Source organism: Phaseolus vulgaris, chromosome 11, assembly GCF_051622355.1.
Source record: "Phaseolus vulgaris cultivar YP4 chromosome 11, ASM5162235v1, whole genome shotgun sequence".
Lineage (NCBI taxonomy): Eukaryota > Viridiplantae > Streptophyta > Magnoliopsida > Fabales > Fabaceae > Phaseolus > Phaseolus vulgaris.
In genome coordinates, this window is record NC_143508.1 from 36,895,791 (window position 1) to 36,912,840 (window position 17,050).

The 17,050-nt window shown below is 33.3% G+C and overlaps 1 protein-coding gene across 1 annotated transcript; it reads left to right on the forward strand.

The window, feature by feature from the left end:
• Positions 1-5,172: 5,172 nt before the first annotated feature.
• On the forward strand, positions 5,173-13,008 carry LOC137807585 (uncharacterized). Its single transcript, XM_068608335.2, has 7 exons — positions 5,173-6,102; positions 7,435-8,167; positions 8,248-9,100; positions 9,181-9,383; positions 10,113-10,348; positions 11,043-11,907; positions 12,601-13,008. The coding sequence occupies exons 1-6, from the start codon at positions 5,947-5,949 to the stop codon at positions 11,889-11,891; spliced, it is 3,030 nt and encodes a 1,009-aa protein (XP_068464436.1). The 5' UTR covers positions 5,173-5,946; the 3' UTR covers positions 11,892-11,907; positions 12,601-13,008.
• The last annotated feature ends 4,042 nt before the right edge of the window (positions 13,009-17,050 follow it).

The window sequence follows — 17,050 nt, forward strand, 5'->3', positions numbered from 1 at the left end:
ATGCAATTGGTGATAACAAGTAAAGTAAAGGAGATAAGAGAGAGAACATGCGCATTGTGATTTATACTAGTTTGTCTGTCACAACAAATTACATCAAACTCTTGACCAACAATTCATGTTCAACTAGGAAAACTAATACTGCAAAGTACATTAGAGTATTCTTTAAGCTTATAGTCACTATTGGTTAACCCCTTGTATATTTTTTTCCTCAAGTCACTCCTAACTTAATGAGTATTTTTTCCTCAAGTCACTCCTGACTTGATGAGTATTCTTTCTCAAGCCACATTTGACTCAAACAAGTATTCTTTCAACAAATCACTAATGAGTATTATTTACTAAGTCACTATTTGCTTGTTGAATATTATTTTATAACCAACTCCTAACTTAACCAAGTATTTTTTCAACATGTCCCTCATGTCTTAACTCAAATATTCTTTGGACACCAAGACTTATGACACTATTATAAGTGTGACATAAACTTATAATTACATTTTAAACTCTTTTTTTTCAAATGAAACAAAATTGCTTTTTAATCATTTGTTCATATTTCAAATGTTGTTAAAGGTACAATTCTATCAAGCTTAAGAGTATCACAACACTTATAAAATGTTGTATAATATTCAATTGTTCTTACCACTAAATAAAATTGTCTAAAAAGTAATCAACACTTAAAAAGTATTATCTAAGCATCATTGGAAAAATTGTTGTCCAATGGTTGTTCAAAAAGTGTAACTGTTAGAATTTATGACCTTAAACAAGAGGGGGTGAATTGTTTATGAAAGATTTTCGCAAATTTAGAAGGTATAATGAAAGCTAGTGAAGAATCACAAAAAAAGAAACTAAGAAAACCAAAACTTATTTGGTTGATTTATAGAAAATCAACTGGTTATTTTTTCCGATTCAATCGGTTGTTTTATCAGCAGTGAGTAAAAACAACTTAAAGCATATATTAAAGAGTTCAGGGAAAGAGATAAGCACACAAGCAGATTTATATTGGTTCACTCTTATCCCAAGAGCTACATCCAGTCCTCAGAAACCACTAGGTATTCCACTATGCAATCAATCACAGATTACTATCACACACATGTTAGAATGTATGGCTTTAAACTAGAGGGGGGTGAATGGTTTAAAGAGGGTTTTCGCAAACTTTTAAGCCTAGAATGAAATCACTTCGAGAAAAGCTTGAATCAGAATTCAGTTTGCCAAAACACAAAGCAAATAAGCACAACACCATAAAAACTATCAGTTGTTTCGCAGAAACAATCGGTTGTTTATACCAGTTCACAAATATAAAAACTGAATTTAAAGAGATTAAAGATAGAGAGAATGCACACACAGATTTATACTGGTTCACTCTTAACCTATAGCTACATCCAGTCTTCCCAAAAACCACTGGGGAATCCACTAAGCAATCAACCCTATATCACTTACAACACAACCAAAGAAGTGACCTTGATCCCCTCAAGACACACACTTCCTTTGGTCCAGCACAACACCACTAAGAATGCTGATCTTGATCCCCTCAAGAACACACAACACTTCTCAGCTATACACACAAAGTTTCTTTCAAAGTACAAAGGATTACACTTGTTACAGAGAAGATCTGAAATCAATACAAGAGGAAAATCCTATCTCACACTCTTTGATCAATGCAATCTCTAAGCAATTCTCAACTTTTCAAAAGCTCATTCAGTGAAAAACTCAAATATGTTTTTTTTTTGTATTAAAACAAAGTTTTTGTTTGTTACATAATCTTAACAAACTATTTATTGCATTTAAAGATTGGTCAAAACATTAAAAACTGGAGCGTAAACAGTTAGAAAATCATTTAATGCTCAGTCAAAGCACAAAACAGTTTTCTGTTATAACCCCAAAGCAAACAATCGGTTGTTTCCACGAATCAATCGGTTGTTTTGGTTTGGCAGCAAGTCAATCATCAAAAATAGTTTTCAACCTTTCTAAAAACACCTAAGTATAAAACAATCGGTTGTTTCGACAAAACAACAGGTTGTTTTTCACTTAGTTTGAAAAACACTTTTCAATTAAAAGGTTTGAAATTGCTTATGCTTTGGATTCAATCAAGAGTGGATATATTCAATTAATCTACCCCAGATCCTATCTAAAGACAGCTCAACAAAAGCAAGCACATCCAGCCTTTCATCAACCTTTAAAGGGTTTGGATTCTTCAAAGCTTGAACACACTTGGTTCAACTTAAAGCAGATATTAAAGAGTTCAGGGAAAGAGATAAGCACACAAGCAGATTTATATTGGTTCACTCTTATCCCAAGAGCTACATCCAGTCCTCAGAAACCACTAGGTATTCCACTATGCAATCAATCACAGATTACACACACACATACCAAAGAAGTGATCTTGAACCCTTCAAGAACACACACTTCTTTTGGCAACCACACCACAGAACTCAAAACAACCTATGATTTTGCACACACCACAAGTATTCCAGAAATAGAAGAGATAAAGAGAAAGGATTACACCTGATCAAAATTAAATCAAAAGATTAAAAAGCAATCCTATTCCACTCTTTTAGAAAACCCAAAAGGTTGGAGTAAATCTTTGAAAACTGAAATCACTTTGCTTAAACTGATTTCTCTAATATGTAGTATGTTCCTTAGGAGCGTAAAACAATCTTTATATACTCCAAAGGTTTGTTAAAAACATTTAAAGCTAGAATCAATTCAGTTTTAAAACATTTAAAGCAGATTTACCAATCTTAACAGAATTTTGTTATGGATTTTAAAAAAAAAAATCGGTTGAATTGTCGAAACAATCAATTAAATTGGTTTGACAACAAAGTCAACCAAATTCAAATGGTTTCAAATTCTTTTCAAAACCCACTAAGTGTCAAACAATCAATTGAAACGATAAAACAACATGTTATTTTTCCTCTTCTTTAGAAAACACTCTTTGGCAAAAAGGTTTTGATTTAAATCATATTTGGATTCTAACCAATAGTGGATTATAAATTCAAACTACCCAGAACCAACACACACAAGATACAACTAAGCCTTCAACCAAACTTCATGGATTTGGAGATATCAAAGCCCTTGTTCAACAGTAACTTCATGTAACATTTTAAAAAGATGACTTTAAAATTATCGTGACTTTGAGAGAAAAAATGTTTGCCTATAAGTAAAGCCCATGACTACATACTCCATAAATGAAAATTTGTTGCCAAAAGTTTATGTCAAACTTGCTTAACTTAAGGAAATGTTTTTAGTGTTGTTTAATGACAAATTAAGTATAATGTTATAATATGTAGTTTTAAGGGATAATAAGGGTTTATTAGATAAAGAGTTTGAGAGATGATTTGTTAAACTCAAGTTTAGTATATGACCAATTATATTCTTAAATCTGAGTTTTCAATAAAACACATTCTTCAATGTTAATTCAAATGAAATAGTGAAATGAACAAAAGTGAAGAAAGAAGAGATACAACCCCAAAAAACTATATTGACTTCTATAGACTTAAGGCTATATATCCAATTATTTATAACTTTTCAAGTTCCATTACCATAATTTGTTATAACACGAGTATTCTTCAGTAATCATTCATAGTTTATACCACTTTGAAAGCTTTTCTAAGTTATTACAACTATAATAAGTATTGTTTTACATCTACCCCAAGCTATTACAACCATATGTATTCCTTGAAACAGACAAGCCACCCCTGACTTACACACTAAAAGTTTTTATAAAGAATATTAAAAATAAATGTATTAAAGACAAATATAAGGTATGAGGCCACTAGAGATTTAGATTTACCATATTAACAAACAAATACATAGATTACTCTCACCAAGACAAAATAACTCTCAATGATATGAATATGAGCAGGGAGATGTTTACAAATAGCTAAAAGGGTTGAAGGAATTTTCTCATAAGAGTTTTCTTAGAATGAACTTTTTGGAATAACAACCACTCTTTTTTTTTTTCTTCTCTTATGTGTGTGTATATGTATATCTATACATACATATGTATATGTTTGGGGGTGTGAGTGTGTATGTATGTATATATATATGTGTACATATATGTGTATTAATCTTCAAAAAGCAATTGTTATCTCAACAATATTCTTTTTGAAGATAGTTATTGTAACTTAAGTTTTTCCTTGTTCTTCTTCCCATTTATTCATTTGTCCCTTGTTTAGTTAAGGTGAGCCTTTAATAAAAATCATAAATTAAATGTTTGGCTTGGAGTTGATGATAAACATATAATACTTTGTTTCTTTTCAAACAAATTATGTTGCTTATTAGTCATAGGTAGTGCAATTTCTTCTACTTTCAACTTTTGTTACTTCACTTTTATAATGGAGAGAATAAGTAGCATTAACACTCTTTTGTGTGTATTTCTCTTAGAATGTGCCTTTTGATGTAGAGAGTTTGATAGATCTTTTAAATTTCAGTGTTTGGACACGAATATTCTTAGAGATGTACTTTTCCTTTTTAAAGACATTCCATACTTAAAAGAAGACAAATCAAGTGTATTAATGTGTTCATAGAAAGTAAATGAGGCACAACACAAAAGATTATTCATATGCTTTATTAAGTACCTAAGGCTCGCAAACATTGTTGTATGAACATAGAAACACTATTTTAGCCCAATCCAAATAATAAAAATATTCGAAAAACAATATAATATGGAAAAAACATAGTTGTTCGAGTGAACAAAATAAACACTTAGTCTCTATGTTTGATGTTGTAAAACAATATACTTTAGAATCTTCAATTGTGTATCAATCTTCAATTGTATCTTCACCTTTGCATTCAATGTTTTATTTGGTGAAATTTATTGTAAGATAAAAAAAAATTAGTAAGAAATTACAATAATATTTATGAGATTCAAATTGAGTGTTTTGAAACATAATAGAGAAATCATTGTTAGAAAAAAATCACATAACTAAAAATATAAAAATAAAATAAAAAAATATAAACAACTAAAAAAATATAAATAGATGTAGATGGAATAAGTTGATATTTTTTGCAAATAGTTTGTTAGATTAATAAATTAAAGTTTAATTATTCAAGTCTACCCTTAACAATTGACAAAAACCAACGTTGCTGACCCACAGTCACACCATTCTTTGGTGCTGCTATTTTTTCAAATTTGAAATGTAATAATTTAATATATTTTAATTTTCAAATGTTATATACATATCCATTTAATTAATGGTGGAATGAGAAAGCTGAGTGCAAGACATTTCGGAAGTGGCTGCAGTGCAATGACTGAATCCACCATCCAGAATCTTTTCTCTAAGACGGTTCTTAACGCGTAGGGTTCTATTCTCTGGCGCCAAGAAACTTCCGTTTCCTTAACACCAACTCTCTCTCAGGACGTTCCTTCTTTTTACTATAAGTCTTTGCTTTTGGTCAACTTTTTACCATTTATTACACACTTTCTGCACACGGGAAAAAGTTGTCGCAATCAGTAACATTTCATGGTCAACAAAGCCAAAAGCCGTCCTTTTTAGCTTGGATCCTGCAAGAAGCAAGTATCCTTTTCTTGAATCATTATTTGGAGCCCCAGTTTGTGTTTTCACTTGGAGGGTGATTTTGATGCTTCAACACCTACCCAAGATTTTGTTTTTGTTTGAGTTGTTTTCTGATTGATGCATGTGGTGGGGTTTGGCTGGACTTGATCCGATTCGATAAAAGTTTGAAGCTTTGAAGAGGGGCAAGTATTTTTTTGGATTTGCTTTTGGGCTTTTTGTTTGATCTTGAAGTTTTGTTTTTTGCTACAACTCTTGTTTGGTGTTGGGGGATTCACCTCTGTAAAGTACCGAGTGGGGTTCTGAGGAAGAATTGAAATCGTTTGGAGGTGGATTATGAAAAGAAGGTTCTTTTTTTCTTGGGAGTGTTTGTCGGTGATGAAGGGATTGGAGGGGGTTTAGTCCTTTGGGGAAATGAAAAGCATATCAAACGCTTGGAATGGGAATTCTAAAACATATGGTTAACAAAAGCTTAGGTGGTTTTTTGGTTCTTCTTCTTGTATCAGCAGTCAGCCCTTTGGAGAAGAAGGAAACCGAAGATGATTTTGTTAGGGAGTTACTTGATCCAGCATCTGGGTTATTCAATGAACACACGGTAAGGCTCCCTGTGTTTGGATTTTGCAGGTTTCTTTTAAATATTTGGTTTGTTTCTTGTTCAAATACTAAAAATCCAAAAGGTGATCAACTGATCGTAGTATTGGAGCTCAGAAATTTTGGTTTCTTACCCTGAGTGAGGTGTTTGCCTTTTCTTTAAGGGTTGGGGTGAATGCCGTGTTTCACTTTCTCATTCTTATCTTGACTGTCTTAGACTGACATTTCTTCATTTGGCAATCCCAATCCCAATAATGTTGTAAGCTGTGTTTTTTGTGCTTTTGCTGCCTAATTCTTAACTCCTAAGCAAGTGGTAGTCTATGGTTAATCTGAAATATATTTTGGCTTCTCATAGAGATAGCTAACATAAAAGTAACAAATCTTGCAATGCTTGAGGTAGCTAACATGGTTACCTAAATCCATGATTCCCTCAAGCTCTGGTCAAAATTGGTCTTAGTCCTTATACTTTAAAGTTGTTGATATTGGTCTTTGTACTTTTATAATTGGAATCATCGTTTTGGGACTATTGGAAAATTTGACAGAAAATGAAGGGACCTGAAACACATTTTTTCTTAATAGTATGATGCTCTGAATGATATTTGAGCCTAGGGCCAGAAGAAGTCAACTTTTTGTGTGGACTGCGAAGATAAAAACTGTTAGTCCGTCAGTGATACTGATTGCATAGAGACATCTCATTTAGATTAAATGCAAGTATGTCCTTCCTTTACTGCCCATTTGGCTAAGTCTTATTAGTCAAATTTTATTATTATCTTTTGCATAACTCTTTTCGTGTGGAAAAGTGGTTAGAGAAGACATTGGGGTCTTACATTGAACAGTGAACTATGCATCCTCTTGTTTTGCATTTTCTTCCTGCGACCATAGATTAAAATGTTTCATTCTGAACCGGAGATCTTACATTTTTGCAAAGTTTTAGTTTTAGTATGTTTTATGATTCCCTTAGTATATAAATACTAATTCTGAGAGATAATCATCTACTAAAGATTGTTTTACGCATGCTGTGTTTACATGAGAAACACACAAACTTGATCAAGAACAATTATAGAATGTATAAATGCATCTATGCTTCTACCTCAACCAGCTTGCTCTGAAATTCTATTACCCTTCACTTGATAGCTTGAGCATTCCTTCCAAGTTATGTTTCTAAATTTTCTTTTGTAATTGTTGCTTATTGTCATCTGACTCTAAATTACAGGGACTTGATTGTTTTATGATTATTTATTAGACTTGGGAAACATAGAACGGATTACATTATGTTTTCATGATTGCTAAGAATAAATGGATACACTCTAAAAGTTGTTAAGTTTCATGACTGCAGGCAAAGTTCTTATGGAAATATTGCAGGGAAGATTTATTTCATTTAATGAAAGATGTTGGGAATCATGATTTGTGTCTTTCAAAGGAATTATCTGGCATCACCAATATAATCAGTTCAGAGATTCAACCATTAGCACGAGAAGACACCAAAAAATTTATCAATGCTTACTGTTCTAAATTCAAGGAGAACATTCTTCATTGTTTGAGAAAAGATAATTTTCCAATACCTGTTTCAAGAAATGAGGATGGGCATGTTACTTATATGGGACCACTTTTTTCCCGATCCAGTGCTCCTACAAGAAATTTTGGTCGTAGTTTGCTTCAGCACATATCAGAACCACCTAGTCCAGGCCCTGCACCCAGTTCAGCACCATCTTCTGAACCCAGTCCAGCACCATCATCTGAACCCATACCAGTACCATCATCTCATGCTCCAGTACCTCATCATCTTCCTGAACCACTGCAACCTTCTTTCGCACCAACACCTTTTTTTCCAAAATGGACACCAGCAGCTTCAGATATTTCTGCTCCTCCATCTTCGGAAATTGACAAACAGGAAGATGGTCACAGTAATAAAAAAACAGTTGTTCTTGCGGTAGTTATAACTGCATTGGTGACATTTGTAGCTGCAGCACTGCTCTTTTTATGCTGGAGTCGGTATCGGAAGACTGGTCATGTTAGACTAAATGATGATAGGCCTCTTCTCAGCTTGAGCATGAGTGACTACTCTGTTGGTATGTATCATGTTACCATTTATATTGTACCCTGTTATAATATGTTGTACTACTCTTGACAAAGTGGACTTATCCTACAGGTCCTTCCAGTTTTTCTTTTGGGAATTCAATAAAAGGGGAGAAACTTGGGTTTCAGTCATCTAGTAATAGTTTAGTAGACGATAAGAAGTACTCGGTGCAAGAAAGTCAATCAATAGGAGCTCTTAATGCTGCTACAGGATCACCATTTGAACTGAAACCTCCTCCCGGGAGGGTGGGAATCATTCCTTCTGGAATGCCTCCCTTAAAACCTCCTCCAGGCAGGTTAAACCCTCCTCCAGGTAGGTTAAACCCTCTTCCTCCTGAGCCACCTTCATTTAGGCCGTCGGATGCTGCTGCTCCTCCGGTGTCTACTACTACTGTTGCTGCAGTTCCTCCTCCTACCCCTCAAAAGTTTGCTATTAGTAGCATTCCACCACGCCAACCACCAATGGGTGCCAAACCTAGCCCGCCTCTACCACCACCGCCAGCACTAGCTGGTTCCAGACCAGGTTATCCTCCACCCCCTCCAGCACTAGCTGTTTCCAGACCTGGTCCTCCTCCTCCACCACCCCCTGCAGCCCCAGCTGGTATCAGACCTGGTCCTCCTCCACCACCACCCCCTGCAGCCCCAGCTGGTATCAGACCTGGTCCTCCTCCACCACCACCCCCAGCACCAGGTGGTGCCAAACCTGGTCCCCGCCCACCACCACCTCCTGTGAATGGTGTAGCTCCTCCTCGACCTCCTCCATTTGGCTCAAAGGCGCCACGGCCTTTAGCTAGTGGATCAAAAGCTACAGTTGCAAGTGAAGCTGATGCTCCCAAAGCCAAGCTAAAGCCCTTTTTCTGGGATAAGGTTCAAGCAAACCCAGATCAATCGATGGTTTGGAATCAAATCAAATCAGGATCATTCCAGTAAGGAATAAATACCAAGCCTCTTTTGTTTATCAAAGATAATTTATCATTAATGTGCTTAAATGACAAACATTTTACAGGTTTAATGAAGAAATGATAGAGACACTTTTTGGCTATAATGCTGTGGATAAGAACAATGGTCAAAGACAGAAAGAGTCTTCCTCTCAAGATCCTTCACCTCAGTTTGTCCAGATCATTGACAAAAAGAAAGCCCAAAATTTATTGATTCTGTTGCGAGCATTGAATGTGACAATGGAAGAAGTTCGTGATGCACTTTATGAAGGTGCTTTCTTGTTCCTTCAATTTCCTCTGAAATTGCTTATAACTGTATGCTTAATAGTAAGGACATACATATTTGTGCACCCGTAGACTTGATATGGATTCTTTCAAACTGGTGCCATGTCCTTACTCTTGAGGAGGATAGATTGCTATATTGTTGATAGGTTTGAATATTGTTCTAAAATTATTTGATTATGATAATGTTGTGTACTAGGGAAGATAGATTGTGGTAGTCCTGCCTATGCTTAAGATATTTTTTACTGAACTGAACAAATGGATTAATGCCTTTGAACCTTTTGTCATAAATCATGATACTTCAATATGTGGCACGTGATACATATCTGTATCTGATACTCTAGGATGCTTTACTGATACTTATTGATGAAGTATACAATCTATGAAGCACTAATACTTTTATGATGACAATAATTTATAATTTTTTTATTTTGACAATGTCTAAGAAATGTGATTTTAATTTGGACACAATTGCATTTATATGTTTATTAATTTCTTAAGAATTATTTTTATACATTTTTAAACACATATATGTCATATAATTGTATCCTATTATTTTCAAAAATAAATGTATTGCCATATTGGATATGCGTTGTTCCTGATACACATATTATATCTGTGCATCGTATTTGTAGAATTCTTTCTAAAAGAAAAATTGTTTGGTTGTATTGTTCCGCACTTAAATGAAACACTTTGCAACCTCATTTTGGCTGATCAGGACATGAGCTACCCTCGGAATTCCTTCAAACTTTGCTAAAGATGGCACCAACATCAGATGAAGAGCTTAAGCTTAGACTCTTTGGTGGTGATCTATCTCAACTTGGTCCTGCTGACAGTTTCCTCAAAGCCCTGGTTGACATTCCATTTGCATTCAAGAGAATGGAAGCTCTGCTTTTCATGGGCTCATTTAAAGAGGAGCTTGGAACTACTATGGAGTCTTTTTCCATTTTGGAGGTATACATCATGCATGCAGTTGCTTTGCTTATGCTCTTTCTATCACATGGATCATGATGATTTGAATTTTTAGTTGCACTGATGCCAACTGAGATTGTATAATTACCTGAGTATATGCTATATCATCCTAATATTGCTACTGCCAATCATAGGACATCAATGGTATCATAGAAAAACTGGTAAAAACATGGCTGAGTATGTTGTTTGTTGCATAAGTAATGCCAAATTAAGGCTTTAATTAATATGCAGAGTTTTGATTTAATTTCAAATTTAATTGTATTTAGATTTTGGTATCATTCAAAGTTTTGGTTTTAATGCCAAAATTATTTGATTATGGTGGAATATTATTTTCATCTATCATTCAAAATTATTTGCATGCATATCCATGTGAAGGAATATACCTTGTAATACTAGTAAATTTATGATGTATGTGAAATTGTGAGTTTGATTGCAGTTTGTGATCTGTTAATCTTAAAAATGCTATCGAACGTTGCTTGGTTAGTTTAGTTTTATGGTATGTTAATTAATTTGAAACCATACACAAACAAACACGACAATGTTCTGTAATTGATATCCTATCATTGTAATTTCTTTGGTTTTGGAATCTCTGTGCTCATTTTTGTTTACTTTATTATCACCCTGTGACGTTGAAGAAATAATCTTATTTTTCTTGCAATTGTATCTGATATGTCAGGATGCTTGTAAGCAACTAAGAAGTAGCCGGCTGTTCCTGAAACTTCTTGAAGCTGTTCTCAAAACTGGCAACCGAATGAATGATGGAACTTTCCGCGGTGGTGCTCAAGCATTTAAACTTGATACACTTTTGAAATTATCTGATGTAAAAGGAACAGACGGGAAGACTACACTCTTACACTTTGTTGTTCTAGAGATTATCCGCTCTGAGGGCATAAAAGCTGTCAGAAAGTCCAAAGATAGCCAGAGTTTATCCAGTATTAAATCGGATGACCTTCAGGATAGTATTCAAGAAACAGAAGATCACTACCATGAGATCGGCCTTCAGGTGGTTTCACGCTTGAGCAGTGAACTTGAGAATGTAAAAAAAGCAGCAGCTATAGATGCTGACAACTTAACAGGAACCACTGCCAAACTTGGGCATGGTCTCATAAAAACACAAGACTTGATAAACAAAAACATGAAGAATGTGGAGGAAGACCGGGGCTTTTGTGAGACAGTGAAAAGTTTTGTACAGAATGCCGAGGCTGATGTTAAGAAACTGCTGGAAGAGGAGAAGAAGATCATGGCTTTGGTGAAGAACACTGGTGATTACTTTCATGGGAATGCTGGGAAGAATGAAGGCATAAGGCTGTTCATAGTAGTACGGGACTTCTTACTAATGCTGGATAAGATATGCAAGGAGTTGATAGACACACAGAAGAAGCAAACAAAAACACCAAAACAAGAGAATCCTCGAGGACCAGCTTCCTCTGAGACACGTCCACCACCTGATCTTCGTCAGCGGCTCTTTCCAGCAATTGCTGAAAGGAGGATGGATGACATTAGCTCAGATGATGAGAGTCCATAGATTCAAGTTGAAAGTGGTATTGAATCTGTTCCCTTACTAACATATCCTTGTATAGCTTAGCACAATTGAAGACTTGCATATTGTTTGGCATGGCTTTTCTAAATGTTAAAATCTATTTTAATGATAAAAGCTATTCTGATTTTAAGAGATTTAATTAAAAGTTAAACTTGCTTGATAATTTTGTCAACTTGTAGATTAAAAAGTTGAAGGAGATGTTCTTTTTGTCATTGGAATTTAGTATAGGTGAGGAAGAAGAGAAACACAAAATTAGTTTATTCTACTACTTTCAAATTGTCTTTTTGAAGGAATGAAAAATATATGTATTGTCAATATAAATGTTTTTTGTACTATCATTCAACCACAAACTATTATGCATAATAAGTTTGTTTACTTTAGAGGAGTACTGAAAACACACTCTTTCTAGCACATCTCCCGAAGTTACAATTCATTGAGAACTACAAAATCATGGAAGAGAATCATGAAATAGTATGTGGAACCCACAAATTTGTGATTTTCAATAGACTTCAATGTATGTATGTTTATTGAAGTCTCTATAAGGAGAAGCTCCTATTATGATTTAGGCGTTCTGTAGAATTCAGTTTGGCATTGCTTCAACTTTAAGAGAAGTCCCAAATAATATCCAAATTTATTATGTAACGATCATTGATATTTGAATTTGAACTGATGTTCTTTTGGCTTACTTTTGCAGAGGGATGGTTGCATTTGTTTTTCATGAATGATGGAAATGGCATGTATTTTTACACTTCTCAAACTAAATGCCATATGTACAGACCTGGCTGGAGCTGTTATGAAGCAATGCACTTGCTTCCTATCACCATTGTTGAGCCCCCCATTGGGAATTAGCTTCATAGTTTGAGATAGCCATTTCTGGAACTAAAGTTGTGTAGGGTCTTGATTTTTTGTTCTTCATGATTCTTTATTGAATTTAATATGTCAGTGCATTTATTTATTGAAAGGGGCAGCAGGATGTAGCATATTACTTTTCTTTAAGGAACTTAGAATTGCATTATTTTTTAACTCGTCATTTAACACCAAGATTGTATGATAATGTAAAAGCAGCAAATGTAGTTCTCATTATTGGTTTTGTAAGCTGAAATCATATTAGTAGACTTAAGCTATGGATTGGCGTGTGGGTTTGATTCACGTCAGAATGATCTTGTGACTGGTCTAGGATAGTATCATTAAGCACTTGACAATAAATTAAATTTAATTATGATCCAATGCTAATGCAAGCATTATGGGCCCACATCGGTTAAAATGTTAACCAAGCATGAATCGTTGTGCTCCACTCGTCCATTAGATGATGATGAGAGTACCTCTATTGTGGGACTAATGATTAATACACAAGACTTTTATTTTATAGTGGTCGCCTCTTTTATTTATATTTATATATTTTATATATTTAATAAATTTATCATTTATTCGATCATCTATTTATATAATTGAATTGTTTCAACATTTACCCCTAAACTCAAATGTGCATTATTTGGCATGGTGTTAAACAGAATGTTCATTTGATAAACATTTCGGAGGCTGCTTCTTCCTCCACCTTCCTTCATACCTTGTGTCACCCTCATAAGTTTTTTTATTTCAAAAATACCCTTTTTTTAATATTTTGGATTACATAATTTGGAAGTCTTTTTTTAATCCAGAATTAACTTTCGGATTATGTAATCCGGAAGCCTTTTGTGATTAGCTTCCATAATCTGAAAGTCTTTCTATACATAAGATTAATTCAGAAGTCTTTTTTTTCCCAAATATATGATTAGCTTCTGGATTACATAATTCAGAAATTTTTTTAAATAATAGATTTATATATGGTGGTGGCAGAAAAAAGATAAAACAGTATTTTCACATTTAGTATGCGGTGACACAAGAAGATATGGAGGTGTAGGAAGAAAGAGTCCACTTCGTTTCAAATAGATCTTGATCTGTAGCATGACGCCATTGGTTCTAAAGGTTTAATATTACCTTACTTTGATATTGAGATGGCCTTTTAGATGGAATGGTTCTGCAGATGGTACTTTCTCCTCAAAAATACATATAACTTTGAAATGAACAGGTGAGGGTCTACTCTAAAAAGGGGTGTGAATTAACGCAATAGAAATATTATGTGGTACATGACTTATGTGTAGATCATTCCTAAAGAAATCATATTTGAGAAATACAATTTTAATTAACAAATAATTATACTGAAATCGTACATGTGAAAAACGATTTTAGAAAATGTTGTATAAATGATTTAGAAAACTTGTTATTTATTTTAAATGATGGAATAATTTAAGAATGATTTAGTTATGTTATTTTAACTGGAAAAAAATTGTATAAAAATCAATAATAACATTAAAAATAAACCAGAAATTAAGATTTTACCACCATTATTAATTTTTATACATTTTTTTCAATTATGTAAAACTTTTTCTACTCTTTAAGTAGCATATATTCTCTTTAGCGTTTGTTTATGGATTTGATGTTATCGTTTTTTTCTTGTGTTTAGAGTTTCTTGTATATTTTGTGTAATTTTTATTTGCATCTAACACTTTGTTATAATATCGTCTAGTCTTTGTGTTCATGCTCATTTCGTTGTAAACTTTGTCTAGTCTTTATGTATTTGTATCTAACATTTCTTCTAAAGATTCCATCTAAGCTTATTATGTGTCTAGTCTTCTTTTAGACTGTGTCTATTTTTTTTGTATGTGTAACTTTTTTTTGTTAAACTCCGTCTGATTGTTTAGTTTAATAGAGTTATATAATCCATTGGACACTAAGTAGCATTGTTAGACATACCAAACACATGAAATTATTTGATGTTATCAAAATCACGAGTGCCTTTAGCAAGACTCTCGTATTTAAATTTGTATCTAATTATATGAATTATTGTCTATGCTTTAACAAATTTCCTTTTAAATTCACCTAACACTTCAAATGGTTTAATATAAGTTTGGAGCAAATTAATTCCTTCTTTGGTCTACTGGTTGGGTATGAAGCCAGAATCAATTGGGTTGGACTAACTAGACATCATGTTTAGTGAGTGGACTTAATCATTGTGTCCCCTTTATAATTTATATTTAAAGAGATCATTGTACTTGTAATGGGTGTGCAACAGGACAAAATGAAAACCTAATAGTTGTCCGTGTGGATGTAGGTTGCAGTTGGCGACCGAACCACATTAAATCTTGTGTCGTTTATTTTTCTACAGTTGATTTATGATAATGTGTGTTGTTTTCGCATGCGTTTTTTCATCACTACTTTCTTATTTGGTGTATTTATAATAATTGGTTGACTACAAATAATAACCTAAGTATGGTCATTGTTCCTTGTTGTCATCTTTAACGTGTTACTATTATGCTCAACACTTGTTCTTTGAATGCACATTTTCTAAATATCTTTCCAACCTGACTTTCTAACTTTTGTGCAGTGCCATTTTTATATAACTCTTTCATTTTCCATTTCTTGCAAATATCACAAAATGCTCAAGTTAAGATTGTAATACATGCCTCTTTCTTTAGTGTCATGAAAGTTGGTTTCAATACTTCTACTATTCCTTGAGATCTTTTCATTAGATGGATGAATTGTTTTATAAATAGTAATACTATGTGTATTCATTTTTTTAGAAAGAGAATCAATTTATTGATAAACTTGTTGAGTTTTAACATCAGATCTCGCAGTTGCATTTGGTGTGATAATGTTTCTAACTTCATCTATCTTAAAATCTTAAGCTTTTCAGAGATAAATATGATTTACCCTTTTATAGAATTAGGGATTAGTACTTTTTTTCTCTATCTTTTATGATATATTCTAATTAACTTTTCTATAATATTTTTTACCATTTTATATTTTTCTCTATTTTTTATTTAATAATTAAGGTGTTTAACACATGTTGATGTAAGTTTTATCCATAAATTATAGAATAAATAAAGCTTGACGTATATGTAGAAACAATTATTTTAATTAAAAAAAAATTAGTAGTTGAAAAATATGGTACATTTTAATTTGTTCTTACATTTCGTTTTTGGATTTTGATATTAAAAAATATAATATTTCTCACTATGGTTTGTAACATTATTTAATGATAATATAATATGTATTATGGAGTTGGAGTTAAATGTAGTTTATTCTTCTTTCTTAACCTATCAAAATATTTTTTTTGGATAAAATTGTGACAAAGAAACTAGACTTTAAAGCGGATAACATCTTATATGCAATCATTTTAATCTTAATGATATTATCTCAATATTTTTGTGATCATTGTTTGTAAGAACTTATCTGCAGTGTATTGTACAAGTCTTTTCGAAAATAACAAGAAATTAGTTAATAATATCGAGGATCTTAGAACTAGAAAAGAAGTTCCTAAGAGCCAAAATAAACTCAGGATTGCGGAAGTAGAATAAAGTAAAAGAAAGAAAGAAGTAGAAGAAGGAAGAAAATTAAGTGAAGGGTGTGTTATTTCGAAGTGCATAAACTCCAATTTATACAATGTGAGAATGTAAGATTCTCCATAGTGAGTGGTATTTCTCCTCGAGGTCAAGGAAGATGCAGAGAAGAATGTGGAACCTATGGAACCTCTTCTTACCTTCAAGTTGCTTTGTTGAGAAGAAAGTGGAGCCAAACTGTCTGAGTCTTGTGGAGGAGACCCATTCCCAGGTAAGAACATGACTTGCGGAGGAGGAGATCTACTGGAACAACAATCTCACACTTGAGATTTCTACAACGTTCTAAGATTTTCTGTAACATTCTTCAACAACTTCTTCGTCAAATTTCTTTTGCAATATTCTTGGTTTTACAATAATCAACTCTATTATACTATCTTAGCATATTTGAGGTCACAACAATATATCTTTTTTATCATGTATTTCTAGATTAGGAATGACAAATAAACTCGTCCATGTAGGTATTGTTTGAACTTGTCTTGATTTTGATGGGAAATCCCTACAGTGACTGAATACGAATGTGAAAATGAATATTATTGTATTGGCCATGAGTGTTCGGGACCTCGATCCAAGAGTTTGGGTACGGTCAACTCGGTTGTGCAAGTTACGCCTAGCTTGACCTGGGTCGGGTATGGGCCCAATAGTGTGTTACGAGGTCAGTCCAGGTTTTCTAGTACGTTTACGTGGAAAAAAATAATTAAAAATAAA